Source organism: Fusarium falciforme, chromosome 7, assembly GCF_026873545.1.
Source record: "Fusarium falciforme chromosome 7, complete sequence".
NCBI classification, from domain to species: Eukaryota; Fungi; Ascomycota; class Sordariomycetes; order Hypocreales; family Nectriaceae; genus Fusarium; species Fusarium falciforme.
The window spans coordinates 2,931,082-2,956,245 of NC_070550.1; the positions used below are offsets into that span (position 1 = coordinate 2,931,082).

General features: G+C 49.7%; 5 protein-coding genes and 1 pseudogene across 6 annotated transcripts, besides 1 other annotated feature; 2 read left to right on the forward strand and 4 right to left on the reverse strand.

Moving 5' to 3' along the window:
- Window positions 1-422: 422 nt before the first annotated feature.
- NCS54_00955500 (Hypothetical protein) lies at window positions 423-2,460 on the forward strand (the record flags this gene model as incomplete). The annotated part of the gene is made up of 5 exons (XM_053154898.1): window positions 423-665; window positions 789-1,434; window positions 1,489-1,508; window positions 1,593-1,922; window positions 1,972-2,460. The coding sequence occupies exons 1-5, from the start codon at window positions 516-518 to the stop codon at window positions 2,458-2,460; spliced, it is 1,635 nt and encodes a 544-aa protein (XP_053010873.1). The 5' UTR covers window positions 423-515.
- A 5,978-nt stretch (window positions 2,461-8,438) lies between these two features.
- Window positions 8,439-9,867, reverse strand: NCS54_00955600 (Methyltransf-2 domain-containing protein; the record flags this gene model as incomplete). Its single annotated transcript, XM_053154899.1, has 3 exons — window positions 8,439-8,954; window positions 9,008-9,577; window positions 9,622-9,867. 3 exons carry the CDS (start codon window positions 9,865-9,867, stop codon window positions 8,439-8,441), a joined length of 1,332 nt encoding a protein of 443 aa, XP_053010874.1.
- A 712-nt stretch (window positions 9,868-10,579) lies between these two features.
- Window positions 10,580-12,280, reverse strand: NCS54_00955700 (annotated as a pseudogene). Its single transcript has 5 exons — window positions 12,086-12,280; window positions 11,768-12,029; window positions 11,514-11,705; window positions 11,065-11,462; window positions 10,580-11,011 (listed from the first exon to the last, which is right to left on the reverse strand).
- Window positions 10,580-12,280: a sequence feature.
- Window positions 12,281-14,081: 1,801 nt separating this feature from the next.
- NCS54_00955800 (Hypothetical protein) lies at window positions 14,082-17,525 on the reverse strand (the record flags this gene model as incomplete). Its single annotated transcript, XM_053154900.1, has 4 exons — window positions 14,082-14,422; window positions 14,472-14,578; window positions 14,628-14,747; window positions 14,806-17,525. 4 exons carry the CDS (start codon window positions 17,523-17,525, stop codon window positions 14,082-14,084), a joined length of 3,288 nt encoding a protein of 1,095 aa, XP_053010875.1.
- A 1,429-nt stretch (window positions 17,526-18,954) lies between these two features.
- On the forward strand, window positions 18,955-20,129 carry NCS54_00955900 (Hypothetical protein; the record flags this gene model as incomplete). Its single annotated transcript, XM_053154901.1, has 2 exons — window positions 18,955-19,044; window positions 19,101-20,129. The coding sequence occupies 2 exons, from the start codon at window positions 18,955-18,957 to the stop codon at window positions 20,127-20,129; spliced, it is 1,119 nt and encodes a 372-aa protein (XP_053010876.1).
- Window positions 20,130-20,498: 369 nt separating this feature from the next.
- NCS54_00956000 (MFS domain-containing protein) lies at window positions 20,499-22,349 on the reverse strand (the record flags this gene model as incomplete). Its single annotated transcript, XM_053154902.1, has 5 exons — window positions 20,499-21,292; window positions 21,344-21,461; window positions 21,513-21,878; window positions 21,935-22,068; window positions 22,118-22,349. The coding sequence occupies 5 exons, from the start codon at window positions 22,347-22,349 to the stop codon at window positions 20,499-20,501; spliced, it is 1,644 nt and encodes a 547-aa protein (XP_053010877.1).
- Between the last annotated feature and the right edge of the window lie 2,815 nt (window positions 22,350-25,164).

Below are 25,164 nucleotides of genomic sequence, written 5' to 3' on the forward strand. Positions count from 1 at the left end.
AGGTCCATCCCTGGAGTTTGTGCATGGACGTAGTACACGGTATATCTACAAGACGGCAAACAATCCTGGCAGGGGTGAAGGTCGCACCGATGCAGCAGGGATCGGCTCCTGGTGGATGGGGCAACATCTCTCCCTTCGGGTGACCCAGCATTTCTCGGGTGAGCCCAGGGGTCGAGTCGTCCAACGACCAACCGTTCTTGTCGTATCCTGCAGAGGAAGCCGACGAGAAGCAGCGTTGGCCGAGAGTGAGTTTCACCCTCTGCTACCGGGACTGTTGCATCGTTGCATCAGCTGCATGAACACACGCAACCGAGCCAGGGGATGACTCGCCACGTTTTCTGCATGCCCAACGAACTGTATTCCCTACATAATAGATTACCCCCGTGCAGTCGTTGGCTGCAAGATCTTGCATCAGCCATCCCCTAATCTCCCGCCTTTCTCACCACGCCGTCTTTTGGTGCTCACCACGGCTGTTTGTTCTCTCTTTGCTTGACATTGGTAACACGCTCGTCAAGATGGTTTTTAAACGCGATAGCCAAGAGCTCGACGACGTGACCCCAAAAAAATCGCCAGAGCAAACATTCGAAAATGTCTCAGAGGAGCTTGACCCCGACGCCTTTGATCGCTCTCAACTGGCTAGGTTGGGAAAGAAGTCGGTTCTAAGGGTAAGATTAAATCCTTATTGTTGTTTATCACATCACCTCTTGTTAGAGAAGCTTGAGCTATACAACATCCTATCCTTCAATCGACATGGATGAGAATACTAATCAAGAGTCTTTTCTGGACAGCGCAACTTCCGTTTCTTGACCATCTTGGGTTTCAGCTGTGCTATTCTCGTAACATGGGAGGGCACACTCATGAACTTTGCCCCCGGACTGTCAAACGGTGGCGCAGGAGGCCTCATCTACGGCTTCATCTTCGTTTGGATCGGCAACATCAGCGTCTTCTCAACTCTGTGTGAACTCGTCTCTATTGCGCCAACGTCAGGTGGACAATACCACTGGGTTGCCATGCTCGCTCCTCGATGGTGTTCCAAGTTCTTGAGTTACATCACCGGTTGGTTGACTATTGCTGGCTGGCAAGGTACTTCTGCCGCCGCCGCCTTTCTTACGGGTACGATGATTCAGGGTCTCGTGACATTCACGACTCCCTCATACAACGCTCAGACATGGCAGGGAACGCTGATGCTCTGGATGTGTGTTCTCATTGCCGTCTTCATCAATACTGTCGTCAGCTCCATGCTTCCCAAGCTGGAGGGAATGATCCTCATTCTGCACATCATTGGCTTCTTTGCCGTTCTCATTACTCTAGTCACTTTCGGTGCGCACGGTGATGCGAAGAGTGTCTTCCTCGAGTTCCGAAACGAAGGCATGTGGCCTACCCAGGGTCTGTCATGGTTTGTCGGTCTGCTCGGTTGTGTTTTCTCATTTGCTGGTAAGCTTCAGTAACCACTCTGACATCTTTCACACAAGTTCTAACACTGTCTAGGTGTCGACTGCTCTTTCCACGTAAGATTTCCTGTTCCAGTATCCAATCGGACACTGGTGTCGACCAACCCATGGTAATATATGGTTACTAATTCAAGTAAATAGATGTGTGAGGAAGTCAGGAACCCCTCTGTGGCTGTTCCCCGATCCATTATGACCAGTGTCTGCATCAACGGCGCCATGGGTCTTGCTATGATCATTGCCATGCTCTACGGTGCTACCGATATCGACAAGGCCATCAACTCCCCAACTGGCTACCCTTACATCGAGATCTTTTATCAGGCGACCGGCTCCAAGACTGGTACCGCTGTTATGACATCCTTGATTATCGTCATGACTCTATCTGCTATTGTCGGTGTCATCGCCGCCTCCTCACGCATGTTCTGGGCCTTTGCTCGAGACCGTGGTGTGCCTTTCTGGTCCACTGTCTCCAAGGTGAGTTCCGTTTACCCGTTCGGACATTCTTAAGACTCACCGCCACTAGGTTGATCCTCGAACCAACGTCCCTGTTTGGGCCATCACTGTCACCAGTGTCATCTCGTGCCTCATCGGTCTCATCAACATCGGTTCCACCGTCGTCTACAACGCCATCATCTCCGTCGCCGTCTCTGGTCTATACTCTTCCTACCTCATTTCAGCATCTCTCCTGCTCTACCGTCGATGCGGCAAGGGCTACAAGATGCCTGATCCCAGCGCCCTTCCCGCCCTGGCCGACACTACTGCTGGCGAGGGTCAGACTCTGGCTTGGGGTCCATGGCACGTCCCTGGCATTTTCGGCATCATCAACAACACATTTGCATGCCTTTTCATGATCATCATCTGGTTCTTCAGCTTCTGGCCCCCGCAGACTCCTGTTGACGCCGCCTCCATGAACTATTCGTCTCTGATGACAGGTGGAGTTACTCTTCTTAGCATTGTATACTACCTTGTCTGGGCTAAGAGGGAGTACAAGGGACCTCAGATGGAGGTTTAGGACAGAGCATTTCCAATCATAGCATAGCATAGCATAGCATTGTGCAGTTAGTAGCATCTCGATGGTCAATACAAATGTCTTTACTGGATCACGTTGGCCACATATGCGCAACCAATCGCCAAGTCGGTGTGTTCAAAGGTTTTCTTCTCTCTGAAATAAGGCGACAAATTGGAATTCTCCAAAATTTCGAGCTAGAGAGGAGGAATGTTACGGCGCTTGATCCATCACCGGCCAGGTCTTGATTCATGATACGAATGCTCTCGAGATGAGGGGAGAGGCAAAATGCATCGCAAGTCCTCTGTCAGAACAGGGCACGGACTCCCCTGCCAGAGTAGCCTGTGTTCATGTTCCCATCATTGAATCCTTTGGCCTCGTACGACGTTCATGGGCTCTTCCAATGGCCATTCCTCTTTGTTTCTTTATCCTATGTCGACTCGAAGAAAGGGATGGACGATGACAAACGCTAACCTAGGCTGTTCTGTAGCAGGCTACATGCCTTCATTAAAAGTAGAAAAGCAAAGGCAAATGTGAAGTGACCGTAAACGAGAAGACAGACCAAGAAGGACATTGACTACGCGCCAAGTCTATCAATATAAAATGATGTACCCTTGCATTTTGAAATTATATCTTCACACTAGCAAACCCAGCATCGTTTTAAGCACTGGTTTAAAAGCACCACATCCTTCGGCAACAGTTCGACTTGAGTTCATTCCCCACGATCAACAATGACCTACCAAACTTACCAAACCTACCACTCTACCCTCCCGGATGCAGATGAGGCTGCAAAAATCGCTCTCTCGATTCTTTTCTTCACTAATCTTTTCGCCGCCTTGTGTGCTATCCTGCTGGTTCGCTGCATGGATGGCTTTTACCATGTGGTGACGGAAGCCATCACCCACGTTAAGGAAGAACGTAGCCGTCGACATGCCGAACAACACCATGAATGATTATCTGCACTGGGAAGTGTCGTTGGCTTTTGCTTCGCATGTGGCTAGTCGCAACCCTACCGTATTTCATTTCTATGGCGACAGCTCTAAAGAGAAGTCGTTGATTGAACAGCCGTAGGTTTTCACGATGTTCCCTGCGGTATGAACAGTGGCCTAAAAGGCCTGTTCGTTCAACGAACAACATGGCTCCACGCCGTCAGTTTCTTTTGTAATGATACTAAGCTTGATGGCGGAGGGGCTCTTTAATATTCAAGACCTCAGCCCCCTGTCTTTATGAGCTGTGGAAACCGCGAACAGATGAACCTATTCTAGAATGAGAAATAAAATGACTAGTTCACTCATACATCCATTCCTGAACTCTACATACAAATTCGTAACTAAGCGAGTGTGTTAAATATTTGCTCTGCGGATGAAATTATTTGGCAACGTGAGGCATCTTTGTAGTAGTAATATAATGCTACTTAGGGGTCCGAACGTTTATCTAGACACACTGCCAGGCATAAATTACAAGGGGCCAGTGTTTGACACACTCAGAGGCTTGTATCATCCTTTTAATTCTAAAATATAATAGAGAGGACAGAGTTGGTGATGTTGAAAATATTAACCAGTACCTATATAACGATAGTATTAGACCAAATTCCTGCACGAGGTGTCAGTACCCAGCAAATGGAAGCTTAAGTGGACTATATCTCTAATGACTAACTCTTTTTCTTTGGTCAAGTTGGTAGTATCTAAAGCCACTGGTTGCTGAGTATTTCGAAGAATAGCTAGTATGGCATTATGTGGTTGGTAGTATGGCACGCTCGTTATCTAAAATAAATGTTTTACTACTTGTGAAGCAATGGCTCATTTGAATCAAAGAACAATCGCTTGTTAGACTGGATGCGAGGATTGGTGGCTCAAATTGTATGTTGTAACATTGTGCACACGCTGATGTCCTCCGCCTACTGGTCTATTGTAACCAATGCTATACCTAATGCTTGTGTTTGAGTGATTCAAAATCCCCAATGCCCTGAGCCTATCAAGCTGGAGGCTATTGTATCTAGTCTCGGAAATAAAAATTTAACGCTCTGTCTCTGGGAAAGGCCATGTATTGGCCCAGTCTTGAATTATTATAGACAGGAGAAGTTCCCTGTTAGTGTGGTGCGAGATCATCACCAGCCTTCCTCCAAAAGAGGATGCGGAATACTCAACAAGACCTGCCACCCTACCTGTTCCCAATGGCCCAACTTGAAACAATGTGTTTCCAGCGTTCTTGTGGAAATGATATTTGTTTTCTTTGTGATGTGCCGGGTTGAATAAAGAAAATGAGGACTTGGCACGATAACTCACGTTGTTCACAAATTGAGCTACTTACGAGACCCTTGAGACAATGGGAGATGGCAAGGAACAAAAGCAAAATACAACAGCCTAGAATAGAACATATTAAGATACAAGTTCATTGTTCGTAAAGTCCCATGATCTATAAAAGGCTATAGCTAGGAATCATCAAAGCGACAGGTCACTCATACCAGGACTGATTCAAAGCCCCAAAAAGCCCCAGAGCCTCTGCTGGGAACTTTGACTGCGTCCTGGCTGGCCAAAATTACATACAAGAGTGAGATCAGCAAATCAAGAGCCATGCTCTACCAAAAACTTCAGGAAGAATCCGAGTTCGGCGATGTAGTCACCTTCATCTTCATCATCCTCTTAATCGCCTACGTTGTTTTGAGGATGGTAATCTTGGCTAGGAGAACAATATGCTTCTTTCTTTGGATGTTCTTGCTTTCATTGGCGGCTATGTGTGTTCTGTTTTCCATGAAATCCCAAGAGAAGGGGCGTCGATAGAAAAATGCCCACCAGCTGTCAAGGTGTCCCTCGAGCCAAAGCCAAAAGTCCAACAACCCGTTCGGTGGAGGCGCAACATGACTTCGTAAAGATACAAGACTCGACCACGTGGGGGCTCTCAGTGGATATGCCGACTGTTGTCTCGGTGAGCTTTGAAGATGGCCAAGGAACCAGTATGTTCTAAAATGAGAATAAAAACCACAAAGTTGATGAACGATTCTGTTGTTAAAACGTGAACACTAGCAGCAGATGGCCAAGTGAGCACATCGGGTATCTACTTCTTTCTAAATCAACAAGTGACTCGTGGTTAATCAAGAACTAGAAGGCTTATCGGGACAGTCCGCCAGGCGCTGCAGCGAGAGTTAATTGTGATAAGGATACCTTTCGATACTGCGTTGCTTTGTCATCCCTATAAGATCTACAGTAGTCACCCATGATTAAATTCTAGATAACTAATACTATCTAAGGCGACCAGTTTGCTACCCGTGAAGCCTTAGCCCATTCAAAAGTCGTTGGACACCACTTCATGTGTTCTTAAACATGTGTCCTGATGATCCAAGTGGCGGAATAGCACGCGATTTAAGCTTTCAAGTGTATTAAGGCTTCCCACATTCAGCTTCTCGAGATAGAACGCCTGGAGGCCTGCGAGGGTTACATCCTTACCTACATGTGTAAACTACTTAACAAAGCCGCCTATTTGCTAATTATATTCTGTCATATTTTAACCATTTCCTTTGTCGTTATGGCTGATGGCTTCCTTTGATGACATCATAAAGAGAAACCAAGATAGACTTGGCCCGAAGAGAATTTGCAGGCTTTTCTGTGGCCATCATTCTTTGTTTCTTTACACCTAATTACTTGTGGGTAGATGCAATATGCACGCGATGCGGCAGGTCCGGGTGCTCTATGATCATCTGGCTTACAAAGCCCTTTTTCACAAAGGGCGGAAGGACAAAGGCAAGAGATGACTCAATTGTGCATGTTGGATTGGATGGACACGAATGGACATAAATGGCTGTTATGCATCAGATCTCACTGACTATAAGAGACTGTATCCAGAACACCAAGGCACAACAGTCTACGTCTGATTCAAGACCTATTCAAACCACTACATCCTTCATTCGAAACTCAGCCCAAGCTTGAACTACCACCATCTTGAACAACATAAACGTCCAGCAAAAGCCATGGCCAACCAAAACCGCCTAGAACCATTCTCGCTCGAGGGTGCATTCACCATGATCTTGGCCTTCATATTGATCTTCATTTTCGAGATGATAATGTCCGTTGCAAGGCCTATCATGTTATTCATTCAAACCTATTTCCTGGCGATCGTGGGGCAGTATCTTCTTGGCTTCCTCATCGAGGGTTGAAGTTTATCTAAGGGGGCCAGCGACAGAGGAAAAGCTGCGAGTTTTGTACGGCCGTGTCCTCGGAGAGGGAGGTAGTGGCCTGGACAGTCCACTCGCTTGATGGGCAATATGGCTCAAAGGCGCCTATTTCGTCTGTGACGACATGGAGGTCCTTTGCTGGAACACCGCCAATTATGTTGACAAACGGCGAGGGCATTTGGAGGCCTAGAACGTGATAGACTTAGAGAGAAGAAAAAACACGATTCTTTACCCAATCTATTTCCAACTCTTGTGTTTAAGGAGATAGTTGTTCAATATTAGCTGGGTTGGCCTATCAGTTACAATAACAAGAGCCAAATGCCAACACGATAATCCTGATCTCAACTGATGTAGTGTCTGGAATATAAAACAGAGCTGTCAAGGTTCAAATGGCAGACAATCAATTTTTTGACAATCGCGTTAAAACGATCATGTTCTTGCACAAAGAGCCAATGCCCAGCAGCTAGCAGCTCAAGCCTATCTCTGTCCCCAACACCTAGCTCCCTTTCCTTGGCCAAGTTGGTATCGTCTGGGAAAACTACCAACCGCGGAGCCATTCTTCTCGTTGGCCAAAAGGCCCTGCCTGTCTCCCATGTGCAATATGCCGGCTCCAGTGGATTCTGGTATCTTGTCTGATACACAACCCATTCGGGTATCCCAAGCAGTTTCATACGGTGCCATGTTTTGAGCCACTCTGGTCCAACGGTAGATGAAAATATGGATTCAAGCACGTGCCGCGCCCTTTCATTCTCCATCATTGCACAGAACGCCGAGTACCGCGCAGCTGGATTGTAATACATGTGACTAATGAGGACGAGGGACTTCACTAGTTTAGGCGAGCGTACGGCGATAAGTGATGCGACAAGACCGCCAAGGGAGTGTCCGACGACAATGGCCGGCTCAGTGGCGTTGAGGTGCTTGAGCAGAGCCACCGCGTCGTCACTGGTTACTTCTGCACGCAGCTGCTCGGGGCTGGACTCGGGAGGCAAGGAGGAGCGCCCATTGCCTCGGTAGTCGAATGCAATGATTTGGTAGCCGAGGGCCTTGAAGAACGGGTTCTGAAAGATGGAGTCTTGGCTGTCGCATGCCCAGCCATGGAGGATAAGGACAGGGGGGGCCTGGCCTTCAGAGACGTAAAATAAAGACACGTTGTCTCTGACAAGGTGCGGGATCATGAGGTGTATCAGATCGACTTGGGCTTGTTTGGGCGAAAAAGCCATGCGGGGGAGTAGAGTTTTATAACTTCTGACAGGCAAGACACCGCGCATCCTCGGCTCCATCTATCGTCCGCGCTCATAGTAGGAGGTGCGTCATCATCAGCATTAAGACTTCAGCCTCACGCTAGTCAAGGGCAATTTCTTCAAATCAAGACGCTGCATTTGAAGTAGGGACCATGAACCTATTCCAATTTGAGTAAGGACATGGGGGTAGGAGGCGTGGTTGATTCACTTGGGTCACCAAGCTGAGACGACATGAGCCATTGGTTGATGCTCAGAGTCCGCCTACGATGATACTAGCAAATGCCATCGAGAGAGGGTTAAAAAAAGGTCCTAGGTCGAATAAGCCATTGCAGGGACAGTTGTGGTTGGCTAATAAACCATTAGCAAAAATCTCACACAACCTGCTTCGGCATTGAATTAAATTAAGTTACCGAAGCTATTGAACAGAAAGCTCAGTATAGTGTAACCAGAGAAAAATGTTGCACGATGCAGTCCAATTTGAGAAATGAAATGTAGGATTATGACGTGAATTACTTATGCTGCCGAAATAGAGCTTTCTCAACGATGATCTCCTGGCGCTCAAACTCATTTTATCGCTAATTCTGAAGCTTGATCTCAATAAACTGGTGCAACGCTCCAGGCACATTTGAAACAGAAGTAATCTCCAGCCTCTTGTCGACCTTGGCCAGCAGACTCTTCCAGTCCTCCAGGCTACGCTCCAAGGAGTTGAACGAATTCAGCATATGAAGGTCAGCCGCATTCATCATGCGGCCAAGAGTCATGAAGGGAAGAGCACCAGTGTCTGGTGGAGCCACGACCTCGACTAGAAGAATACGAGAACTGGATTCCAGGTGTGGGACCAGAGGTGTGAGGATATTGGCAGCGTACTTGTCGGGCCAGTCATGCAGGATCGTCTTGAGCATGTACACTTGACCCTTGGTGTGCTGAGGAGTGAAGAAGTCTCGCGCTTCAAAGGTGACCCGAGACTTGAGCTCTTCGGGCAGTCGCTCGTCGAAAGCGGCCTTGACTTCAGGAAGGTCTTGAACAACAAACTTCAAGTCTGGGAAAGTCTTGGCCAGATGGCCGGCATCATGGCCACTGGAACCGCCAATCTGAGACCTGTTAGTAAAGCCTATGAGGAATAGTAGTGAGGGTCAGGACTCACATCAACAACGGTAGCTTGGCCGAGCTGTGCCCAGTCATATCCCGTGCTCAAGAGATCCTCAATCTTGATAGAAGACGCAGAGGCAGCAGCTTGCATACTCTCAGCAAACTTGGTAGCACGCCATCCCTTGGGCTTGCCCTCAACATCGCGATTCAAGTAATCCCAGAACGACTCGGGCTTGTCCAGTCTGTCAACGTTGGCCACAGCGAAGCTGCTCTCCAGCGGCTCCTCACTCCAGGTTTCCTTTCCAGAGCCGTACTTTCGGAATGCTTCAGGCATGTGGACAGTACCGGGTCTGGCCTCGTGGAAGTGGTGTCGAAGCCAAGACTTCATCAAGGGATTCTTGACGGGGAGAGCAGAGAGAGATGTGTGCACGATCTTGTCTGGTGCGTTGGGGTCCACAGCGAAGAACCGGATAGAGATGGCGTATTTGAGAACACGGCGAACAAGACTCTCTGGAAGGCCGACCTTGGCGGCGATCTCTGCACGTGTTGCCGACCCATCCAATGGCACAGCGTTCCAAAAGTCAAACTCGTTGAGGATGTCCATGGTGGCTGAATCGTAGTTCATCTTCTCACGTTAGTCGCGGCATTTCTACTGATAGGTAGACGAACGAAGAGAGGAGTCATGAAAGATACGTCAGTCGGGCCTAGCGTAAGACGGTGAATATCGTTGATGGCATCGAGCAACACCATACGAAGACCCATGACTTCTGGAGACTTTGGATACTCTGCAAGACTATCCAAGGCAAAGGAAGGAGCGGCATGCCCGCCTTTCTCAAGCGTTGCCGCGAGGGCATTCGCGGTTTGAGAGATGGACTCAGCCAGACTGGTCAAAGAGGGTTGCTGCTTGTCGGCCATTTTTTCGAATGTTTAGAGTTTGTTGAATTGATTATGATGTTTCTACAGACTTCATGTCAAGATATATATGTTTACCGCGGAGTAGGTCGTATGCGCTGGCCACGAGGACCTTGGTTTTAGCCGATCATCAGCTCGGACTCACAGCCAATGCAGTCAGCACTACTCCGAACCTGGCAAGCGAGATGCAAATCAACGCGGGCATGAAGCCCCATGGGGATTAGCAGATTCGTAAGCGGCCAGGAAACCCTGGTTAAGAAGTCCGACAACTCCAATCAGCAAGCAGGTTCAACTTGACAACAGGCTAGGGCTGATCTGACAGCGCCGAAAGAAATCGGTCGCATTCCGGATAGCTTCATGATATTCTCTCTGACCAGTTGTAGCATTTGACCCTGGTGGGTGCTGTTTAGCTGATACTCCTTCGACTGTTGGTTGGTGCTTCATTGTCGGACTTTATTTGATCCCCGAGCTTCGGTGGTTGCATTGCATATGCATACCGTAAGAAATGAAAGCAGACAAGTCAGTTTACATCAAACGCCCCAGTCACTCTCAAGAGTGAGCAACAGTGGCTCTCCCTGTTTTCATTACGCTTTAGAACATGTATTGATCGCTTGAGGATTAGGGGCTGATACTCATTTTCTTTTGGAGATGCACGCTATTTCTCAGACTATCCATAATACACGTTTCCTCCTCCTGGTTCCCATGCGTCGTGAAATCAATGGCCACCGGCCGTGTTGGAGTTGTCTGCACAAGTCCAAGGTCCTGTCTCTCCATTTTGTTTCAAGCTGTCCATGATACCAACCACCGACCCGTACGTGCCGGCAACCACCATGAAGGTGCCTGCGATAATTATAGAGACGCTCCAGGCGACCATCAGGCACCATTTAACAGACTTGGCCTTCTTGCCTGCAGTCCAATTATCGTAAAGCCACATACAGCCGTAGGGCTGGAAACACATAAAAGTGCCAAGCAGAGCACCAATTAGCGAAACAAGCCCGCCAAACACTGGAATGCTGCTTGCGATGATGTACGCGATAATGGTGACGCCTCCAGTGCATGCCAACCAGGTGCCCCAATGCACCGCACTGTTGGAGTTCAGGTGCTTTGTACCACGGAGAAGTCGGATAAATAGGTACTTGGCCGGGATCTATGTACAAGACTAATTAGTATCTGGATAGAAGAAAGCTCATCGTAACTCACATGTGTCATCAGCATCGCGGTAACAATCAACCCTGGCAGTGCGAATCCGTAGCAGACCTTCTTCATTAGGACTCCGGCCGAGCCCAGCGCAGGCGATGCAACGTAAGAACCGCAATAATAGTAGACCACGATACCGATGGTGATATAGGTCACGGTCACGATAGACTGACAAGTCAGGAGTGAACGGGTGTAGTGGCGAGGCTCACGCATTTCGGCTGCAATTTGGAAGAAGGCTGGCGTCCCTGAGAATGCAAAGATATGAGATGAAATGGCCGAGATACCATCCACAAATGTTGGGGAATTGGTGAGTCTGTAGTCTGACTCCCAATGGCCTTCACTGGGAGAAGGGGCGTCGGCAGGACGATCTTGAAGACCGACGGCAACGGTCACACAGAAGACTGGAGCAGTTGGTCAGTTGCAAAGGGTCTGTCAGAGGGACATCAACTTACTAGCCGTCATAATGCAAACCAAGCCAATCCACGCAATCCAGCCAATTCGACCCAGGGTGCGGATACTAGCGAAGAGGAAACCGAGCACCGCAGCAACGGCAACAAACACAGCAGTACAAGCTGCGTGAGTCGACACCGAGTTTAAGCCAATCGAGATGCCTAACATTGCAGAACCAGCGACGAAAATCCAATCTGAAGAGCATCAGCAGGAGCCGAGGACTTGCTGATCCTACCTGTTGGGACTTGCCACTCACATAACATAAAGACGACAGCTAGAAATTCGCGGCCGGGACGCCCAAACATGAGCTGACCGGCGTCATCGAGGCCGTAGACTCCGGGATGGTGACGTTTAAAAACGCCAATCATGTAATCTGACCAGGTGGTGATAATCGCGACGGCGAGAAGGCAGATGATACCTGGGATAAGGCCGAGAGCGTCAAAAGTTTTAGGGATAGAGAGAACGCCTAGGCCGATCTGAGTCTTGGTCATCAGAGCAACAGTCGCGATCCATCCGACCTGTGTGAACCCAATATTTAGTGTCTGCCATTTTGATACTCTCCTGACTGACTGACATTTCGGTAGTTGGGGCCGCCCTCTGAAACCTCACCAAAGACGGCGTCTTCAATGTGCGGTGACGATTCGCCATCCTCGGAGCACTGAGAAGGACTTCTCTGAATCACCCCAGACGGCTCGAGGTCTTGAGGGCTCTCCTTCTTGTCAAATTTCATGTTGAATGTATAAATGGACAGGGTAGAAATCTGGGGAATCTGGGGGAAATGGAGCAGAATGGGGCACAATGGGCATGTGGAGGCTAGAGAATCTGGGGAAGAAGGGTCTGGTGACTCAGGGGAAAGCCACTCCTTTAAAAGAAGGGATTTTCCATTAGTCAACGAAGCCCGTAAGTGCATCAAGGTCCCATGGAAACGCCGTCATGAAGGTTCCGTCGCCCCACGCTGTCGAGAACGAACAAGGTTGAGGCGTGCATGAGTTGTTTAGAGCGGCGGAGCCTGCGGAAGTGTGATATGCGGAACCAAACTGGGTCAGGGGAACGGGGATAACGACCCCCGGGACTGCGATCTTCCCGGGAGGACCCATTATATTATTGATCGAGTGAGTTTTCCGTTTCAGGTAGAAAGTCTGGTCGGTGAAGGCCAATTCGGATGTTGGGGCATGGGGGTGGTTGAGCTGTTGCCCCTGAGCTGCTCTGCAGCCAGATTACAATAGAGTTTGTGTATTCAAATGTGATGACCACTTGAGTAGAGTAGAAGCTCACATCTAATATCCTTGCCGAAATCACCGACTTGGCATTTCTTGAATGCATAGAACCTTCTCTCTGCCGTCAGAATTTGCCGTCAGCAGGCCCCTTACAGAACAACCAAAGGTGCCACGTTACCTTGCCATATCTGCACAAGTCGCGGAGGTGCAAAGGCCTAACTGTCAAATACAATCCTGCCTATAGGCCAGAACTTGGACCTTCCATTTGTTCCATGGCATAAAATGATGTGCATCTTCTGGGATCGGTTTCTCGGCATCCGACGCCGGTCACGCTAGAGTGGAGCACGGAGTCAGCTCCGGCCGCGATATACATGGCCCACCAGCCTCACTCTGTTTTAGAGCAGGGAACCATCTTCAAAACTCATCATTTTGTCACCTTTTTGAGGCATTTAATGAGTATATGACTCGGACGTAGTTGGTCGATAAGGACATGATTGACATTGAGTTTGCCGTATGCAGAAGGTACCAAGTCCCAGCCAGGTCTCTCTCTAGCAGGCCATAGAACACTATGACATTGCAGGTTTTGTTGGCATGATCATGGTGCGAAAAAAGCTCGGGTATCAATTTTTACCCCTTCGTTTTCGGTATCCTCTATTGAGGTGTTCGGATTCTCGTGTTGTGTACCTACCTCCTGACCCGGCTTCCCCTTCTGAGGACTCCCTCATCGCAATGGCGCTATTTCATATTCTCTACGTATCAACAAACATAACGAAGAGACTAAAGCACAAATTTAGGAAGATTCAAGAATCTTGCGGAAGAGTATTGGGGGATGAAACAACCCAAAAGCCATCGCCCGGCTCCCGGGGAAGAAAGCCGAAACAAATCAAGTCCAAGCTTCTTGTCCTGGTTGTATCCTTGCGAAGTGCCCCGAAAGATCATTTCAAGGCTCATGATCGTACAGGAATTCATCTTGCTGAGTACAGAAGCATCGACCGGCGATGAAGCTTCACAACCAGGGCCTGGGTGTTGGGTTCAAGCTCTCTACTACCTTGCATCCGAGCTTATATCCAGAATTTCTGTGTTTGTTCTCTCGACTATTATTGTCACCCTCTTACGCACGTCCTACTCCGGGCTGGACTATGAACCCGGTACAAAGGCACTTGCTCTCTTGAACGGGTTATTCAGACCCTGGGACAACCGTTCAAAGAATGCACACGTTATCGAAAGGCCAGAGACCTTACATTAAATTTCTGACGCAAATTCAGTTAAAAACTCACAATGAAGCCACCTCTCGAAATAACGCTGCCGTGAAGGACATTTCCGTTGTTGTACCTGCAATTCAAGCTTGTATTGCTACCAATCAAAAGTCGAAGGCTGTGAACAGTCCAACCCCTCCGCCGTAAATCCACTGCCAAATTCCTTTCTCTTTCTTCCTCCCTTCACCCTCGGCATGGTGATATGCCTAAATACCTTGCCTCCAAACTGACTGTATAAAGGCAGCACACCTCCTGCGTCTAACAGAGTTTCCTCGATGTCTGATTGCTGATAATAAAACGCATTCTTATATCCTTCGATGCAGATTGTTTTGTTGTCTTTGTCAATCGTAATCACCGAGTCTTCTTGTGCGATTTTGTAGAACTCTGGATCTTGCAGTTTTATATTAAACAGGCCCATGTTCAGCTGATTTCGCTCATCTAGGCGCGTTAGGCATGGTCGTCGTGAATCTTCAAGGCTGAAACTTACAGATGAAAGCGAAGCCCTTTGCAATAACTGCTTCCACTCCAGCACCTTGCAAAGCTCTCACGGCGTCTTCGCGGGATGACCCACTACCGAAACCATGGTCCGCCACACTACAAGGGGTAAGTATCTACCCATGGAGAACTCATGGCGGAAACTTACATGATCCGCGATCCTTGCTTGGCCTTGTGTCGGAAGCTTGGGCGGTAGTACTGGAAGCAATGGCTGCCCAGATCTGCGTTGTCGATACCGGGCATGAACTCCGCAGGAATGATAGCATCACTATAGCAATTACTCCTTAGCCTGAGCTCGGGTGAGAGTTGGATGAGAGTTTACTTACGTATCCACGTTTTCTCCAAATCTTTGAACCTTGGACCGCACGACTCGCGAAGTTGACTGTGTCGAAGAAGCAGGCTCATTCAGCTCATTGCCGTTGAGAAGGCTTGGTGTCTTGTTAGACGAAATCTGCGGCTCAGGCTCACTGATAACCACTGAGATGTCCATGCTACTCCTGGAGCCCTTCACTATCCTCTCCAGCTTATCTCTGTCCAGTTGGTCCAGCAAGTACTTGGGGTCTCTCACCACCATGTCGAAGCTGGACGCGGCGACAGCAGCCGCACCAGTAATGTTACCCAGGCTGCCTTTGCCCATTCGATTTCGGAAGTTGCGGTTCTGTGAAGATAGCCAAACTTCGCCTTCTCCGGCAACGTCAACATCGTTGATTCCCACGCAGTAGGAGCATCCAGGGGCACCAATCTCAAACCCTGCCTGCTTGTAGATCTCTAAGAGCCCATGTCGCTCAAGACGCTTGATAATGATAAGGCTACCAGGAGTAACTCTGCGCTTTCCATGAGTCACAGGTCGCATGCCCGCTCGGAGACCAGCCTCGAGAACCAGAGCACCAACAATCAAGTCTTCCTCGGTGGTGGTGCAGGCTCCAATGAAGCATCCATCTAGCTTCATCCCAGCCTTCTCTGAGACAAGAACAACGTCATCCGGGTTTGGGTATAGTGCCATAGTCACACTGACCTCAGAGAGATCAATGGTTCTCTCCTCAACGTATCGCGCGTCAGGGTCCGCTCGGAAATAAAGCCCGCCCTCTCGATGCTCTGGTTGTTGTCGGCGGGCAATCCATGCTGAGGTCTCCTCATCCGCTTCGAAACACGCACCCATGCCACCAACCTCAGTTGTCATGTTTGCAATCGCAAACCTTGCATCCATCGAGAGCTCCTTCAGTCCCGGGCCACCATACTCCACGGCACGCTGAAACGCAATAGTGTTCCGCTTGAAGAGACCGAGGATGTGAAGTATAACGTCCTTGCCGCCGATGCCAAAGGGTAGTTTGCCAACAAAGTTGATCCTACAAACCTCTGGAACTCGGAACCAGGTCTCTCCAGTAACCATGGGCATGACCACATCAGCTGCGCCAAATCCAACGGCAAAAGATCCCATGCTTCCAGCTGAGCAAGTGTGCGAGTCACTTCCGACGACGATGCGTCCGGGCTGTGCTCGCTCGCGTGTGAAGTCTGTGTGCATGATGCTCGTGTTCGCCGGCAAGTAGTCGATGATCTTGGCTTCCCGGCGAAACCGCTCAGCCTTTGCCATAAGACCCCTTTGCCTAGGCTGATGGTTTGTGCGAGGGTCAACAGTATGGTCAACAGCCAACCACAGTCGATCATTGCGATAGGGGCGTGGTCTTCCCATTTTGTCGTAAGTCTTTTCCATGCCAGCCCAGAGCAGTTCCGATGTAACTGTCCAGTCAACTTTGACACAAATCATCTCTCCCGGCTCGACATGAGATTTCGTGAGGCCGACGCCAGCATGTGTGAGGATCTTCTCAATGACACTCATCGGACGCCGTTTTGAGGGGATTTTAAAGGACTCGGACGTAGCAGGTAGTGATGGAATCGTCTGCACAGCCGCAGCCTCGGCAGAGTTGAGTGCTTCGAGGTAGTAATCCAGGTTGTGTAACAGAGTATCCATGAAACTGTCGGCTGTTGCTGAGCCGCCAAGGTCCACTGTTCTGGTATCCGATCCGACCAGTTCAATGGGGTCCAAGGTCCGACGAATTGCCTTAGATAAGGCCTCACTCTCGACAGCCAGGCCTAGGGATAGTTCAAGCATCAGGCCCACTGCCTGTATGCTACCTAGAGGGTTCACCGCTTTCCCCCGGGGCTTGAGGTTGAAGGGCTCAAAGATTCCAGGCGTTCCGCGGGAGCTGCTTCGTTGGATGGCAGACACGGCAGCAGACGCTAGGATATCCGGAGATCCCAAAATTCCACCAGCTTGGTCAGACAGAATGTCTCCAAACATGTTCTCGGCGAGAATGATGCCGTTCAAGCTGAGCGGATCGGAAGAGAGTATCATGGACGCTGTATCCACCAAGACATGACGTAATGGGACTCCAGGGAACTCTTGTTCGAAGACCTGGGCCACGACGGACCGCCATAACCGTGATGTTGCCATGACATTGTGCTTATCGATAGAGTGAACCGGCTTGGGTGGGCTGAATTGCATGGCATAAGTACCTGCTAGCCGTGCAATCCGTTCAATTGTTTGTCGAGAGTAGGGGGTAGTGTCGTATGCTTCTCCATCGTCTCCGGCTTCTTTCCGACATCCATAATAGACGCCGCTGGTGAGATCTCGGAAGAATGTGATATCTAGCTGCTCGACTACTTCGGGCTTATAGGAGCTTTGCTGTACTAGCTGAGATGAAGGGAATCTGACTGGCCTAATGTTGACACAGCCTTGGAGCTCTTGTCGCAGCGCTAACAAGCCTTGCTCTGGCTCAATTCCATAACGTGGATCACCACAGCCACAGACAATGATAGCATCAGACTGTCGGCAAGCACCAAGTGTCGTTGAGGGGAGGGCAGTTCCGGCACCTGCGGCCAGGGCTGCACCCCCAAAGTCATGCCTGGAGACCTTGAAAGAGACGTTTCGGCGGACTCTTTGGATCAAGTCTAGGGTACGCTCCACATAGGAAGCTAGATGAGGCCCTTGCCCATCACCTGGTAATAGGGCAACCTGGAAGGTTCTCTGATCGTCGATTAAGGGCATGGTGACAATGGGACGCAACTCTTGAGCAAACTACGCTATCTACCCAAAGGTGAACTCTTTTATGGTGTGATTTGGAGTACATGAAACAGAAACTATTCCGATATCGGCAAAGACACTCAAAATTCCATTACTCGTAGCAATTGCTGACCTTTCATGATTGGAAGCTATCCAAGTGGCCTCCTGAAGCGGGCCGGCCTTACCCGGTCGTTATCGGCAACACGGCCTCGCCCCGCGCCGGCGATCTGGGGAAGGCGGGGAAGAAACGAGCCAATTCAAGGGAAAGCTTTACGAATCTTGTAGATCGTTGAGCAAGTGGGAAATGGGGAGCTTGTTGAGGTCGGGGCGTGGCTTTTAAGGTATGAGCCTAGTCGTGACCACCTCCTCTCGACGCTGCTATCAGGTCCGATTATCAGTGTCACACCTGCGAGCTTCAAAGATCACCTGCATCTACAGTATCACTAAGACTCTGCCATTCCATACAATGGAGTAGTCAAAAGCTGGAGACGACATCATCATACCTAGTGAGGCGATGATCAAGTCTCGCGGGCCGGGGCGGATCGACACGGACCGACGCGGGTACTCGTGGCCCCGGACCTCACCCTCCCCCTCAGATTTCAACCGCGTCACCTAGACAGACATGGGTTGGATTGCCAACGCGCCGCAAATCTCTTTTCCCTTGCCGCTAATTCGCACCTACGTTGCCCGCACAGTTGAGGTCGACTCTTTGTTCTATTAGAGCTATTTTTTTTTTACCTCCTCTGGGTTTCCCTCATGTGATAGAATCCCGAGTCGTCCAGCGATCAGCGCTCATTCAAGCAAAGCTACGTCGCCTGCGTTGAGAAGCTTGAGCTACCCTCCACAAAAGCGGTGATGCTTTGCGTCGATATTATCCTGGTAAAACAGCTAACAGCACGCATAAGCATCCAAGGAGCACGGCTTAAAGTGTGAATTCGAAGCTGCAGGCTGGAGTGGTGAAGGCAGACGAGCACTGAAAGATTGAGACTGGAGTGAAACGGCATCACCTGTTTCCCCTCAAGTTCTATTAAATGTATTGTGCATTCAACTTTGATTCAGCCTGTTTTTTTCCTGGTCCGGGTATTTCCTCACTCCGTGCTGGTACAACAAGCACATCTAACCCTGACGCAAGGCATTCTTGTAAGTCGCAGTCAGTGCGCAGTATCTTCTTTCAGAGGTTTATTCAACTCGAACGAGGTATTCAAGGGGTTTTTCTATGCTCTAGAGTCATGAAGAGCCTCTTCAGTCAACACTTTGGCCCCGCAATGCCGACATGGGTAAGCCGGTCTTTTGGTTGGCATCCTCCGGATAAGCGGCACTCAAATGCAAATGAGTCAATCTCATCTGCCAGCTCACAAATTTCAACGTCAACATCATCATCCGAGGCTGAATTAAGACTCGCCGTGTTCCAAAGATGTCCACTATTCAGCATGAACCTCAAACTCGAGCCCCACGTCTGCAGACCAAACTTCGGTCCAGCTGTGATGCCTGTGGACAGGCAAAGGTGCGCCACGTTTTTCCCAGTCGTGCAGAGTGGCTGACTAACCTCAAATCTTCCAGATCAAGTGCGACCGGAGCCGCCCTGCTTGTTCTCGCTGCATCGCCCAAGGCCTGGGCTGCGTGTACGGAGTCTCTAGGAAAGCTGGGAAGCCTCCACGACGGAGGCTTGCCAGCCCTCCGCAGGTCCAGTCGAGCCCCGTTATGCCGGAGATGCCGAAGATTGGCCTCACTTGCAATGACGAGGGCGATCTCGATATGATGCTCGGCCTATCTGAGACCAGCATGCTCATTGATGATCCCTTTTCTACCTCCCACCATGTCTTCCAGCCTTGGCTTCCACTAGATAGCCTCGAAAGCCCAGCGATACTGGAACCCGCCGAAAGCTCAACAGCGACAACGCCATCCACTACAACGGCACGCCAATTTTGTACACAGGAGTCCAAAGACATCATGCGCCGGCTGTATTGCGCCAACCCTACGGCTCCTATTTCGGATGGAGTGCCAGCACGCACCTTGGACCTTGGTTCAGTTCTGACGCGCAACCGAGACGTGGCAGGGCGCTTGGGACTGCTTCTCAAGTGCCCTTGTGCGCGATTACCACACACAGCCATGCTGTACGCTTCTATCATATCTAGAGTTCTACTCTGGTATAAACAAGCTATCTCTAACACAAACGGCACAGGGGCGTCATGCCCACCAACACCCGAGGCACCGGGCTCAACCCCGTCATCAAACAGCGGCGACTCACTCAGTAGCTCTGGTGCGGGAGCTATTAGTGACAAGATTGGATTATCCGTTCTCCCAACAGCTCTTACCGTGGGAACTTTCCAGAGCCATGACCATGACTTACAGACGGCCTTGACGAACACTCTCATTCTAAGCGAGCTGAAGAGAGTGGGCAGCCTGATTACCGCGTTCCTTTCTCTGGGGACAGAGGCATACGATCTAGAGGCCGCTTGTCCCGCTGCTGAGGAACTGGGGACGAACTTGGCAGATGTCAACTTGGTGGCCAGCCTTGGCGCCTGGCTTCAAACTGAGCATACCGAGATAGTGGCCAAGGCGAGGTCGAGTTCGGCAGCGGTAGGGTAGAAAGGTAACTCCTGCATAACTATAGTAAGAAAAACAGGATTCAGAGCTATGACTAGTTTCCCTCTTCAATTTACACTGGGAATTCGCGTTTAACACAAGTTCCCTGCGCCGGTGCCTCGGCCAGACTCTGGCCTCAAACACAAACAAGGTCAATGGACAGTTTGTCACCTATGTTGAGCTATGGCAACAGGTTAAAACGCATCATTCTATCACAAATCATTGAGATTCAACTCATCATACACTATATTAAACATCTAGTTATATACGTGAAGTCTCTGCTTCATGCATCTTTCCGGGTTTCGACAGGTGTCTTCAGTATCGTGATGACCAACATCAACATGACCGATGTCTAAATCAGCGACATAACCACTAAGAAGACGCTTTCTCGATGTCGCTGGTTGAGGGCGAAGCGGAATTCGCCTTGGGTTTAGTCTCCACCGAGCCACCCTTCTTAACACTCTTCCACTCCAACAGAGCAGCAGGAAGGGCACTGAGGCATGCCATGATCAGGGCAATCTGAATGGTCTTGCGGAGAGCCCGATTATAAGCGTCAACGACTTGACCAATGTGCCCAGCGGGTATGACGTTGCGAAAGCCCGTAGCACCAGCGTTTATGACGTCCATGCCATTCACACCGGAGATTTCAAGGTCGTTGATGTAGCGCAGCAGCTTTTCATTGAGCACATTATTCGCGGCACTGATCAACACGGCACCGCCCAGGCCTTGGAACAGCATCGATACTGAAATTCCCATGGGAATGTCCCGAGGAGGTAACACGATCTGGGCCGCAACTTGGGGAAGCTGAAAGCCACAGCCAGATCCGAAGCCAAAGAGGATCTGGTAGCCAATCCACTTGCCCGCGCTGGTGTTAGGTCCAAGAGTGGTCAAGAGACCAGCGCCGATGGGAGCAATGATTACCGCCAGGTAGATGAAGGGGACGTAGTATCCAATCTTGCTTGTTCCGAAGCCCGCGAAGAGGATGCCGATGACGTTGGGGAGAATGAGAGGGATGGTGTCGATGCCAGATTTGAGGGCGGTTGCCCCTTTGACAGCCTGAAAGTAGATGGGTATAAAGTAGCTGAGGAGAAAGAAGGTGCCTGCTAGGCAAAACGTAAACAAACTCGAGGCGAAGATTGTTCTTTGCTTGGCAATACGAGGCGGAACTATTGTCGTTTATCAGTTGACTGTCTTTTTGGAGGCTCGAGGAATCTTACCAGTCCCTGCCTCACCCAACCAGATCTGGCTGCAGACAAATGCAACGAGCGTGACACCGAAGACCACAAACAAGGCAATTATCTGACCACTGTCCCAGGCGTAGGTGGTGCCTCCCCACTGGCTCCTGTTAGCGTCGATCTCGAGGTGGACAAAAAGGACAATGCGTACCTGGAGGGTGAACAAAAGACAAATGATACTAGGCACAAATAGGACGAATCCAATCGGGTCGAGATTCCACAAGAGCCCCAGAATTCCTTGTTCCTTGAGAGGATTGGGCTTCGACGGCAGGCGTAGAGAGAAGACGATGAAAGCGGCCGAGACTGCGCCAAGAGGGAGGTTGATGTAGAAGCACCAGCGCCAGGATACCTTGTCAGTGAATGCTCCACCTACTAGTGGTCCAACGACAGATGCAATTCCGAATATCCCGCCGTAAAGACTCTGGTACGTGGCTCGCTTCTCCATGGGTGTAATGTTGGCGATGATGATGAGGCCGCCGCTGGAGATGCCAGCACACCCAATACCAGCAATCGTGCGCTATTACACCGATGTGAGCATACAACGAATCGGAAAATAAGATAGGAACTACTCACACCGACAATAAGCATTTCTGAGGACTGAGCAGCTGCACAGAGGACTGAGCCAATCTCAAAGATGAACAAGGCAGCAAGAAAGGTCCATTTGAGACTGAAGAAACGGAAGCATTTCCCAAAAGGCAGTTGAAAGGCTTTTATGTGTTAGCTATACTCCAAGAGGTCTGGTAATAGGTTACATACCACATTTGGTAAGAAGATATGATGACCCATACCAGCCCACATCTTGCAGAGCATGGAACTGGTCAGTGATTCGCGGAATGGCTGTTGCAATTATGGTGCTGTCTAATGCAACGCAAAAGAGGGAGATGAAGAGAGCGAATAGGGTCATTCCAAAAGCGAAGCCTGTCGGATACGAAGGAGCCGGCAGTGACTGAGCCGCTTGTGGCTTTGGCACGGCGCTTAATTTAGACATGGTTGTAGCTGAAGGTTGTGTAGTTGAGTGTCTTGGTGAGCGGAAGCCGGAGTGAGAAGATGAGTTCACTGAGAGATGTTTGCATTTCAAAATGATCCCTATACGATCTTTATAGTACCTCTGTGTTATCTCTTGTTGGTTCTTACGCCGGAGGTGAAGCCATTCGGATACCGAAGATTCACCCCTATTGGTCAGATGAAATGTCCCGGACCCGCAACCGAGAGCTGCCTTACCAAGTCGTCGAGGCGAAAGAGTGACTAACATCGGCATTGAAAAGTGATAAAACGATTTGATTCGGTCCTAGAAGTGATAATTAGGCTCCGGGACTGTGATTAGTGATTACTGATTCCGATGAGATGTGGACAGACCGCCAGCTGGCTGTTGTAGCGTCATGTCAACTTGTTGGCTCACCACTCATATCAACCTGCAAAAGTTGACGAGGGACGACCCCGCAAGGAGCTTACTTGAGCTCATGGCCTCATACCTGTCCTGTCGTCCCTGGCCAATTACAATACCTTCATCTAATCCCCTATAAACCGGCGATTGGCGTTCTTTACTTGTAGGCCGTTCCAAATCCCGCACCACATTGATCCGCAGCCAGAAACTAGTCCACTTCAACAGGCCACAGGAGTTCAAGTCAATCATATTAGGGCCTTGTAGATCATACGAAGCCGTAGTATGTACGCATTACGAAGTGAAGGGCCGATGAGAGCGCTATCGCTGCCATGCCTATTATGACCCTGAAATAGCAGCGAACCATCTCGTCCTCACCCCAGGAGCACGTCCCCCCCATTTCTAGCTGGCCAGGAGCTGCTTCCAGCAACACATTCGATTATTTTACCTACATAGTGTTTGCTCTTCTGAAATAAACTTCGTGTCGTCGATAAAGTGGTGAGGTCATTGTGAGATCACACGGCGCATGCAAACGACGGGGTCAAGCCAAGGTATGAGATGACAACGGAGTTTTGAGGAGTTGCAATTGAAACGTATATAAAGGTCCTGTTCTAAAAAGCTGGACTAAACATGTACAAATAGAAGCGAAAGTAATCCAAATCAAGAAAATCAGCACTTGGATTTGGGAACGCAGGTACCGGCCTTTTGCAATGTTAGCAGTCATCAGTTAAATACAGCAGAATGACTCACGGCGTTCAGAACCAAGCCTTTCTTGCAGAAGCATCCAGGGACGCAGAGGGTGATGCAGACACGGTCAGGGGACGAGGTGCAAGTCTCGGGGCATGCGGAGCCGCAGTCGCTCCACACGCGATCGGCCTTGGAGAAACATTAGATCAAGGTCTCAGATAAATGATCAAGAAGAAACACTTACGGGGCACTTCTGAGCCGGCTTGGGAGCAGGGCTGGCCAGGATGCCAGTAGCAAAGAGGGCGATGAGAGAGATGGAGAACTTCATTTTGAAGAGTTGATGTGAAGTGATTCAAGTGTGATCTGTTGGTGCTGAACTGTGTGGAACTCTGTGTGCAAAGAATGGATCTGCAGACGGCCAGCACGTCCTTATATAAAAAACCTACATCGTCCAAGCTTGCAGGGTGACCGTGTCAAAAATCACATTCCTCCTCTTGGGCCGTTGTGAGGACGGCCGATTTACTCCCGCAAACGGCCCGCCACAACTAAGATTATCTCCACTCCCTGCATATCATCATATCAGCCCGCGATACGAGCTGACTCTTGGCCATGGATGAATCAAAGTTCACGATAGGCATTCCGTCTCTGGGCGGAAGATGGGGAGTACCGAATTACCACCTGCGGAGCGCGGGTGCCGACCAGCAAGGCGGAACGTTTGGCCCGATTGGGCAGTGTAAGCTGACTATTTGCGGACGAATGCTTGATAGGATTATCTTCCAAGAGATTGAAAGCCCAGGTTACATCCCGGCAGTCGCTGTAAGCCACAGGAGAAGAATACCTATACGAGTCGTCGAGAAGCTGAAAAAGTGCTCTGTTCTCCTGATCATGTGCATAAGCGTGTGGGCCTCGATGTCTGGCAATTTCAGGGCGGCACCAATTATGACGGCGAGGCGTGTCTCACATTAACTCAGTGCCGTCTTAGCTGCTCATATTCCACTCGCACTGCACGGCTGTTGGCCTGATCGTCACGCGGGATTCGACAAGGGAGGGCCCAATCTGCCGTTGCTGGTTTGCATCGCCACCATGTCCAAATCCTGAATGATCTGAGCCTCTGCATATCTTGGCAGTTGTCAATTGCATGCCGCGCGGCCAGTCAAGAAACTCTACTCAAAAGTTCTTCTCAAGATCACAAAGTTCATTGTTGGTAGATGCCCAGAATGACAAGACTTGCTCCGCCTCACTTCGAAATGTGCCAAGACGAGGCATTTGAGGTAAAAAGATATCCAATGAGAGGTCATTCTCAAGGCGCAGACCAAGTCTGTGCCCTTGGCCGGTGAAGAAAAATTTTTGTCGATCCCTGGCCACGTTTCATTCAGCCAATGCAACATGAGAGTTGTGGCTGAAGACTACATAATCGAACTGACTTAGTCTGCTCAGAGACGATAGATCACATGGTCTCATTCAAGTCCAAGCTATGCGCGATGTTGTCATCTTCTCTTTGGCTCGTGAAGTCAGCTCAGTATTAGAGATGCCAATCCGACTTCCACATCCAACTATCGGCTTGGGGCGGTTGCTTTCGGTCCCCAATCAACTGATAGTTGTCCTTTACGTACAAAATACCTGATTCGTGCATCAACACAACTAACATGTGAGTGCTGCATAGACACGGACCTGTTCATTCACAGATCAAGGTTTTCGAGCAGCAACAAGGGTGCTTCAGGCTCGCCAAGCCAGC